Source organism: Chinchilla lanigera, unplaced genomic scaffold, assembly GCF_000276665.1.
Source record: "Chinchilla lanigera isolate Chin_1 unplaced genomic scaffold, ChiLan1.0 scaffold00049, whole genome shotgun sequence".
NCBI classification, from domain to species: domain Eukaryota; kingdom Metazoa; phylum Chordata; class Mammalia; order Rodentia; family Chinchillidae; genus Chinchilla; species Chinchilla lanigera.
The window spans coordinates 9,280,265-9,290,615 of NW_004955450.1; the positions used below are offsets into that span (position 1 = coordinate 9,280,265).

At 46.0% G+C, this 10,351-nt stretch overlaps 1 protein-coding gene across 1 annotated transcript in view; it reads right to left on the reverse strand.

The window, feature by feature from the left end:
- The window catches only part of Dis3l (DIS3 like exosome 3'-5' exoribonuclease), a gene marked incomplete at its 5' end in the record, with an annotated part of 34,080 nt that overhangs the window by 942 nt on the left and 22,787 nt on the right, over window positions 1-10,351 (reverse strand). Inside the window, 6 exon segments of the mRNA XM_005393704.2 lie at window positions 623-768; window positions 2,656-2,834; window positions 2,937-3,091; window positions 5,234-5,767; window positions 7,255-7,347; window positions 8,427-8,674. Coding sequence (XP_005393761.2) covers window positions 623-768; window positions 2,656-2,834; window positions 2,937-3,091; window positions 5,234-5,767; window positions 7,255-7,347; window positions 8,427-8,674 — 1,355 coding nt within the window.

Below are 10,351 nucleotides of genomic sequence, written 5' to 3' on the forward strand. Positions count from 1 at the left end.
CTCTAACATGGGAACACAAAATGTTTTGTAGATAAGATCCTAGCATGGACACAGCTATACTCCCAATTGCTTCCATTTCATAATTATATAGTGAACTGTACATTACATTGTATGATCGATAATTTTATAAATAGTTGCTTCAGTTAAAAAAAATTTGGCCAGGTGTGGTAGTGCATGCCTGTAATCCCAGAACTTGGGAGCCTGAGGCAGGAGGATCACTGCAAGTTTGAGGCCAGCCTAGGATAGGTAGTGAGTTCAAGGCCAGCCTAAAGTATATAGCAAGACCCTGTCTCAAAAAAAATTTTTTTTTGATGGTGTTGGGAATTGAACCCAGGGCACTATGCATTCAAGACAAGTACTCTGGCACTGACCTACACCCCCAGCCCTAAGAAATATTTTTAATTTATTTAGTTTTTTGAGACAGGATCTCTCTATGCAGTTCAGGCAGTGTTTGAACTCATGGTAATCCTCCTGCCTCAGCTTCCTGCATGCTGGGATTACAGGTGTGTACCACTAAGCATGGCAATCCATAACCTTACTATACTCACATCTAATGTACTGTTTGTGTCCTACACTTTCAGTTTTACTCTTTGTATTAACTACTGCATTAGATGTAACATACCTTGGTATAAATACAAGCACGCCGTTTGTTCTAATGGAGTAAATAACTCCATCAGCTACGCAGCGCTCCTCAGTTTCAGGGTCTTTGTCTTTAAAGTACATGCACTGGAAGAGCTCAGTAGACTGCTTCTGAGAATGCTGTGCTGCCTGAGAAGTGGAACCCAAAGTATTAGAACTGCCCTGAGATTCCCAGAAGAAACGAACTCGTATCCCCACAGTGTCTTCAAAAGTTAGATTCAGCCAGGCCTGATGGTGCACACCTATGATCTGAGCACTCAGGAGGCTGAGGCAGGAGGATCCCAGGGAATCAGAGGCCAGCCTGAAGACAGTGAGGAGCCTGTCTTTTAAAAAACAAAACAAAAAGCCAGGCCTGGTGGGACACAGCTGTGATCTTGGCACTCAGGAGGCTGAGGCAGGAAGATCACTGCGAGTTCAAGGCCAGCCTGGGCTACAAAGTGAGTTCAAGAGCAGCCTCAACTGCATAGTGAGACCCTGTCTCAAAAAGACAAAACCAAAATAAAACCTAAGGAACTGAACTTATTGTTCTAATTTAGATATGAACATGGCTTGTGCTAAAGTATTGTACAACAGAATTAGAACTCTGGCTATAGAAAACTGTATTAAACAATTAGGTGGTTTTTAGTTTTCTGTATCACCCAGTGGTCCAGTTCTGTGCTGCGCAATCTTATGGCTACTAGTGACGATACGCAACAGAATACAAAGCAGCTCATAAAATAACGATGTCACTGTAGTCACGGACACGCTGTTACCGACAACTATGTTAAGTGAAAAATGGTCTGAAATAGGTACACTATATTTCTACAAATGAAAATGTAAGATTGTCTAGAATTGTTAGTAATGATTATCTCTGGGTAATGGGATGAGTTTTGTTTTCATATCCTTTTTAAAAAATTTTTGACGGGGGCTGGGGATTTAGCTCAGCGGCACCACCTGCCTGGCAAGTGCGAGGTCGTGAGTTTGATTCCCGGTACCAGAAAAAAAAACAAAAAAAAAATTTTTTTTTTGTCAGGGTTTCACTATGTAGTTCAGTCTGGTCTTAAACTCACTCTGTAGCTCAAAGAGGCCCTGAACTCATGGTGATCCTCCTGCCTCAGCCTCTCGAACGCTGAGATTACAGGTGTGTACCACCACACCTGACTGTTCATATCTTTATGTGTTGTTTGATATTATTGTTTCTTTTCTTGTTTTTGTTTTTTGGTACCGGGAATTGAACTCACGACCTCAGGCTTGCCAGGCAAGCACTTATGCTGCTGAGCTATATCCCCAGCCCCTTTATGTGTTGTTTGAACCTTTACCTATCTACCTTTTGTTTTGTTTTGTTTTGTTTTTTTGGTTTTTCTCCGGTACCAGGAACCGAACTCATGACCTTGCGCTTGCCAGGCAGTCGCTTTTGCCGCTGAGCTAAATCCCCAGCCCCCTATCTACCTTTTGGAAAAACCAATCCCTTGTCACATCTTCCAGATCCAAGGCAGGCGTGGGGGTACCTGCCTACAGTCCCAGCTACTTGGAAAGCTGAGGCTGATTATTTGAACCCTATAAATTTGAGATCAGTTTGGGCAACACAGTGAGACCTCATCTCAAAAACACAAACAGAAATCCCCAAATCCACGTAACTTAATGTATTGAAAGACTACTGGTTAGAATAATTGTGGAGTTTAGCTGGGCATCTCTGTAATCCCAGCACATAGGAGGCTGAAGCAGGAGGACTGTTGTGAGTTCAAGGCCATCCTGGGTTATATAGTGAGACCCTGTCTTAACAAAACAAAACAAAATGAAAATAAAATAATTGTGGAATTTAATTTGCTAAAATACTTGGCACTTCACTGCACTATGCAGTAAAACTTATTAGGAAGACACCTAGGGTAAGAGAATTTTTTTTTTTTGGATACAGGGTCTCATTGCAGGCTAGCCTCGAACTCACAGCGATCCTCCTGCCTCAGCCTCCAGCGTGCTGGCATCACAGGCGTGTGCCACCTCACCCGCAGCTAAGAGAATTTTTAAACTCCATCTCACTCGGTTTCTGTTGTTGATATGTCTGCATAATTCCTCAAGATCTTTGTTGCTTAGTAAATTTTCTTTAATTTCCATTTTCTTCTCTTTTGAAATGGCTGCCATTAATAGGCGGTGCACTACGATATCCGAGTATCTTCTTATTGGAGAAGTGAAGTGGGTGTATTTATCTAACGCAAGACCTTCAAAAAAGAAAAACCAGTGTCAGGATAGGAAATGTATATATCCTTTTTAAACAGCTTGCTCAAGGTTACGGTCACACGTGGGAAAACGCTATCGTTCACCGTAATGATGGAACTCCTCCTCCGCACAGGAGCCCGTAGAGAAATACAGCGCGTTGGACATGGCCTGCGTAGCCATGGAGCGCAGCAACCAGTTCACCATGGGGTCGCTGGGGTCCTCTGCCTTATCCAGAGAATCAGCCAGCGCCTTGTTGGACCTGACCAGGAAGAGAAAAACCTGATACAGCCTGGGAAGGTGAGTTACAAGTCAGCGCTCCTAGGGGAATCCTTTGCTTATCGATCTAAATACCTCCATCTGCCAGCCTTGAAATTTATTTGACATTTCAGAAGCAACTTCAGCCACTGAAAGCGAGTTCGGTTTTAAGGTTTAAACAAAGAAAAAGTGTCAGAATTTGAATTGATTTTTGTTTGTCTTTTTGAGATAGGGTCTTGATGGGGGCTGGGGATTTAGCTCAGCGGCACAGCGCCTGCCTGGCAAGCGCAAGGTCATGAGTTCGATTCCCGGTACCGGAAAACAAACAAAAAAAGAGATAGGATCTTGCTATGTAGCTCAGGCTGGCCTCAAACTTTTGGCGATCCTCCTGCCTCAGCTTTCTAGAGTACTAGGGTTACAGGTATGTACCACCACACTTGGCTTGAATAAATTTCTTAAGGACAAAAGAGTAATGTGCTGCTTAATGCTGGGATAAGTAATGCTTGGTCCTAGTGTGCAGTCAGATTCCTGTTGAGGCGAATTCTTAACATTTATCTTTTCTGGACACTAATGGGCTTTTTTTTCTTTCTTTCTTTTTTTTTTCTTGAGACAGGGTCTCACTGTGTAGTTCAGGCTGGCCTGTGGTTCACTGTGTAGCCCAGGATGGGCCCTGAACTCTTGGCAACCCTCCTGCCTCAGCCTTCCAAGTGCTGGGATTACAGGTATGCACGACCATGCCCATCTGCTTTTTCTTTCTTTCTTTCTTTTTGTCTTTTTGAGACAGTTCTTACTATGCAGTTCAGGCTGGTCTTGAACTCACTTTGTAGCCCAGGCTGGCCTCAAACTCACAACAATCCTCCTGCCTCAGCCTCCCTGAGTGCTGGGATTACAGATGTGCACTACCACACCTGGCTCTTTTTCTTTTATTTCTATCAAGAACTAGTGAGCCATAGGGAGTTCGAGAAAACAGAGCAGGTGGGCACAATAATATGTGTCAAATAGTCTCAGTATTCAGGAGGATGAGGCAGGAAGATCATTTGAGCCTAAGAATTCAAGACGAGCTTGGGCAACAGAGCAAGACCCTATCTCAACCAGTAAGTGATTAATTAAAGCACAACAAAATGTCAGGTACATTTAAAAAAACCCCTAAATTATTATTTTATTCATTTTGCAGTCCTGGGGATCTGACCCCACTTTACCACTGAGCTACATCCCCAGGCCTCTCTCTTCGTTAAGACAGGGTCTTGCTAAGTTGCCTAGGCTGGACTTAAATTTGTGATCTTCCTGTTTCAGCCTCCTGAGTAGCTGGGATTAGATGTTTAAACCTCTGGCTATTTCTTTTCTAAGAGAGAGATAGAGTAAGTATTCTATTTATGTATTCTCAAAATGATTTTTAAGTTTCAGGAAATATAGAAGTATGTTAGAAATAAAACTAATAATACAACATATAATTCAGTTCTGTATTGTAGCTAGCTAAGCGTAAAACGAAGACAGGCAGCACATTACTCTTTCATCCTTAAGAAATTTATTCAAGTCAGGTGTGGTGGTACACACCTGTAAGCCCAGTACTCTAGAAAGCTGAGGCAGGAGGATCACCTAAAGTTTGAGGCCAGCCTGAGCTACATAGCAAGACCCTATCTCAAAAAGACCCTGAATACAGAGGCATCATGATCAAGTGGGCACTAATGTGAGCTTTCAAATTTGATGGACTTGCATTAAAATCATGTCCTGACCTAAATGATAGGCATGTAGCCAGGTGTGGTGGTGTACACCTGGAATCCCAGCACTCTGGGAGGCTGAGGCAGGATGATCACAAGTTGAAGCCCACTCTGGGCAATAAGGGCATGGTGAGACCCTGTCTCAAAAACAAAACAAAAACGCACAGGTTAGGCTGCATTTTAAAATAAGGCAGGTGTGGTGGCACACACTTTAATTTCAGCACTGGGGAGGCTGAGGCAGGAAGACCGTCAGAAGTGCAAGACAAGCCTGGGCTACACAGCAAGACCCTGTCTCAAAAAACAAAAACAACTTTGTGCATAACATTAAGGTAAATAGTGACAGCCAAATCTTCTACCTTTGCTTATTTCCTGTGACCTTTGTAAATGACCATAAACCGCATAGCACCCCCCACCCACCGGATCAGTACCGAGTGTCGATGGAGAAGCCCTTGGCTGCAGCGCACTCTCGGAGCTCGGCGAAGAACTCCTGGTGGGGCGGTGGGTGCTGGCGCAGCAGGGCCTGGTGTGGGAAGCTCTCCCAGATCTTCTTGGCCACCCAGTGGTTGGCCAGGATCATGCACTCGGCCACCGTCTCGTGGACCTCCAGGGGCTGCTTGGGGATGAGGTCGTGGATGTTCTTTTTATCATCGAGCTGGACTCGAACCTCCATGCCCTCCAGCTCCAGGGCCCCACAGCGGTCACGCTTTGCCCTGACGTGGCGAGCGATGTCTGTCAGCCTCCCGATGGCCCATGCCAGCTCCTCCAGCCTGGTTTGTCTGCTCTTCTCATCCAAGTTTTTGAATTCTGGGATCTCATCGGCAATGCCAAAGTTTCTAGCCAGGAGCTCCTGAGCCGCTTCGTAGAACAGTTTGTAAGCAGACCGAATGATGGTTCTGCCATACCATACCGTCTTAATTTCATAAGAGGTTTTATCCAGTTGCCACATGACGCTCACGGCATACCTACAAGACCAGTGACAGTGACAACATGACTGTTAATTTTTCTATTTTTTTTTGAGACAGGGTCGAGGTATGTAGTTCAGGCTAGCCTTGAATTTGCAGCTATCCTCCTGCCTCAGCCTCCTGAATGCAGGGCTTACCAGAGACCCAGGAAATGATAATCGAGCCTTTCAGATCCCACAGGCAGGACTATGGGATTGCAACCTTGATATCACCCTTCATGACAGGTTAATTAACAAGAAGTTTACTTTAGCAAAAAACCACTTTGCCACCAAAACATTCTACTTAGGAACATAAATATTTATAACTCCCATGTGAAAAGGATTCCCTTCCCTGATATGTAAAGAGCTTTTACAAATCAATTAGTAATAAAAACCCAGTGAAAAGGGGTCAAAGAGTGTGCGGTCCATAATTTACAGAAAAGGAGTATGTAAATGCCTTTTAAACACAGAAATTTTAAACTGTGCTCACAGTAGGAAAATGCAGCTTAAGACCACGCTGACGTACTTATTTTTTTTGCTGAAAGTCAAACCCAGGGCCTTGTGCGTGCGAAGCAGGCATTCCACTACCCGGCAACAGCCCCGCTCTATTTTTCATCAAATTGGCTAAGATAAAACTCTATCACATATTGCATTGGCAAGGCTGTGGGGAAAATAACATCCCCACACATTGCCGGTGGAAATATAATTGCGGTAACCTCTGTGGAGGGGAATTGGATTCTGTTGATGTAAACACAAATGCACATACCCTTGACACACAAATTGTACTTCTAGGAATGTCTCCTTCAGCTGTACTGCGTTTTTTAAAGGCATGAGATGGCTTCTGTTTAGAATTCAAGGTAGCTTTGTTTTTAATGGTGACAGACTGCAAATTACCCAAATTTGCACAGATAAGCCACGATCATTCAATGAAATGATCCCAAGGCCCATTAAATCCAAACCAAAAAGGGAGGCAGCAGAGAGAGTGAGTGTATATGTGTAAGGCTACCATTTATGCAGAAAAGCACGTATCCATATTTGTGTGTGTGGTTTTTGCTTTGGTCTTTTGTTTTTTTGAGACACAGTTTTGGTAGGCCATTCAGATCTGGCCTTGAACTCACTGTGTAGCCCAGGCTGGCCCTGAATTCATGACTCGGCCCCTGCCTCAGCCTCCCGAGTGCTGGGGTTATAGTCGTGCACCCCCACTGCCGGCTTATATGAGGGAGTGCCAGGACGGAGGCTGGCATCAAGTAGCGCTTCGAACCTATGAGTCTCAGACAATAGAATTGTTATTACCTGTTCCAAGGCAAACTTTACAACAAATGAAAGCTCCTGAAGTACGTGACCCTCACGCCAGACGGCTCCCACGGGCCTGCATGTGCTCAGAGCCACACACAGTCGTTCCCAGACTTTCAAAAGCCAGCGGCGGGGAAAAGAGCAGGAGAAGGGTGGAAGGGGATTGTAGCGCAGAGCACGGAGGAGCGCCGGGTGGCCCTGAGGGTAGCAGCTCACCTGTCCACGCCGCCCAGGAGGGAGCACAGGTCGGCGCTGAGGGCGGGGGGCAGCATGTCATAGCGCCGGTCGGCGAGGTAGTAAGTGGTGGCCCTGTGAGGGACAACACAGAGGTGTGGCTGACCTTCAGCAGCCAGACGCAGAATGGGCAGCAGGGAGGGCGTGGGTAGGGAACAGCCAGGCCCCAGACGGGCTCCCCAGCACGGGTACCAGCCGCGTCTTGAAACGACTCCCAGGTGCCCACTTCCCTAGGATGCAGCTTCGGGCTGAATGATGTACTGATGTAATAAAGAAAGAAAAACTGCACCATAGGTTGCCACGCGCCTGTGATCCCAGCACTCGGGAAGCTGAGGCAGGAGGATCACCATGAGTTTGAGGCTAATAAGGACTACACAATGAGACCCTGTCTTAAAAAAACAAAACAGCTGCCTTTGTTCTTCCTTAGCGTAACCCATCCTGCTTTCTCCAGGGTGTTCTTTTTGGGGGTGGGGGGGCGGGACTTGAACTCAGGACTTTGTGATTGCCAGGTAAGCATTGTACCACTGAGCTATATCCCTGTCCACAAGGATGTTCTTTTATCTTTGCTTTTTTCCGTTCACTTGGCGTACTCAGTGAGGCCAAGCTCCCTCTGCAGAGCCCCTAAAATGAATGTTACCACTGCTAAAAAAAAAAAAAAAAAGTAGTAATGCAGTATTTATATAGTGTGTTACTGCATAAAAACTGAACTCATGTCAGCGTAGTAGGAAATAATGTATAGAAAAGTTAAAAGGAAAGGTAAGTTGATGAAAGTGCTATTTCTTTGTTTTGCGTCTGTGTGGTGCTGGGGATTGAACCCAGGGCCTTGTGCATGCAAGGCCAGAGCTCTGCCACTGAGCTGCATCCCCAGCCCGTTTTGTTTTTCTGAGACAGGGTCTCACTGTGTAGTCCAGGCTGGACTCAAACTCACAGCGATCCTCCTGCCTTGGTTCTCCGAGTGCTGGGAGTACCGGTGTGTACCACCACATCCGGCAAAACTACCAGTGTTCTAAAAGAGCCGGGGAGGGGAGTGCTCTGTTTTTCTCCACAAGAGATTCTCAGAATTACACACATCAGATCTTTCAGTGTCTGAACCCGCACTGATAGGAAACGCACAGCCACACACATGACCGCAGCAACGACTGACGCGGCCCTACCTCGTTCTAGCTTCGACGTCAATGTAAGAATTGGGAGCCACGAAGTGTGTGACGTCTGCGATGTGGACCCCGAGTTCCAGGTCGCCGTTGGTCAGGGTCCTGACGGAGAGCGCGTCATCCACGTCCTCACAGCCCTTGGGGTCGATGCTGAACACGAGGTGGGTTCGCCGCAGGTCTCTCCTCGTGCGCTTCTCCTCGGCACTCACCTGCCAGGGCTTCTCGGGCGTGTTCACAGGTGTCTCACACAGCTGCGCAAGAGGCCACACACTCAGCCACCCGAGCACCACAGGGCCGGAGAAGTCTATCCAGCGCTCTTGATGCGAGCATGGAGAGAAATGCATGCCCGTTTGTGTAAGGGCACCTTCTGTGTAAGCCCGGTTTGCATCTTTGATCAAAGTTATTTCTTAGGTGCCTCAGGTATCTGGGTGCAGCTCAGGAAAGTCAGGGCTCCCCAGAAAACACACTCTTGTTTGTCTTTTTGAGACAGGGTCTCACTATGCAGTTGAGGCTGGCCTTGAGCTCACTTTGTAGCCCAGGCTGGTCTCAGACTTTCAACGATCCTCCTGCCTCAGCCTCCCGAGTGCTGGGATTACAGGCGCGCGATACCACGCCTGGCTGAAAACACACTTTTTTTTTTTTTTTTTGGTTTTTCTCCGGTACCAGGAACCGAACTCACGACCTTGCACATGCCAGGCAAGCGCTTTTGCCGCTGAGCTAAATCCCCAGCCCCTGAAAACACACTCTTGAGGGCCTCTGCAAATGACAGGAAATGTCTCAGGAAGTTACTTCCACCAGCCTCATCAATTATTGTGGCTGGAGCAAGAGTGGGTGGCTCATGAGAGGGTAAAGTGTACCCCATTTCCAAATCATCCATGTTTGATTTGTTTTGCTGTTGTTTTAAATTTTCGAGACAGGGTCTTGCCATGTAGTTCAGGCTGGCCTTGAACTTGGGGCGAGCCTCCTCTCTCAGCTTCCTGAGTGCTGGGATTATAGGTGCATGCAACCAAGCCCCGCCTGAGCCATTTATTTGAATATGGTTGAATGTTTAATTCAAGTCAAGCTCTAGAAAAAGTCAACATGTCCCAGATTAAGAGAAGCCAAGCTCTGTCAGGGATATAACTCAATGGCACAAGCGCTTGCCTGGCAACCTCAAGGTCCTGAGTTCAATTTCCAGTACCAAAAAAAAAAGAAAAGAAAAGCCAAGCTGAGTGTGCTGGGGCAAATCTGTAATCTCAGCTCTCAGGAGGCTGAGACAGGAGGATCACTGAGGGTTCAAGGCAAGTCTTGACTACATAGTGAGTTCAAGGTCAGCTTGGACTTCATAGTGTGAGTCCCTATCTCTAATATTAATAAGATCAACAACAATACACACCTGTAATCCTAGCACTCGGGAGGCTGAGGCAGGAGGATCGTTGCAAGTATGAGACCAGCCTGGGCTACAAAGTGAGCTCAAGGCCAGCCTGAATTGTATGGCGTGACCTTGTCTCAAAAAGACAAAATAAATAAAGAAAAAGAAAAATTTCTTTAAGGTAATTTAAATAGGACCAATCTAAGGCATCTTCTCCCTAGGTAAGCCATCAATTTGCAGTTAAGTAGGCTAAGAGGGACAGAGAATTCTAGGCCTGTAATTTTAATTCCCGCTTTATTTTATTCTAACATTCTCACTAAGAGCTACCAAACAAGTCAACAAATCATTTCCCGAAACTAATGTTAAACATAAAAATTTAATAATGTAAAATATTCTAAAATATTTTCCTATTATAGCTCCTATTCCATCAAAAACCGTGGAGATAATCAGAACACCCATCCACTCCTGCTGGTGGTAATGGACACCGGCCCAATTTTACAAGGAAGCCCTGCCAATTCAGAAGGAAAGCTGTTGGGGCTGGGGATTTAGCTCAGTGGCAAAAGCACCTGCCTGGCAA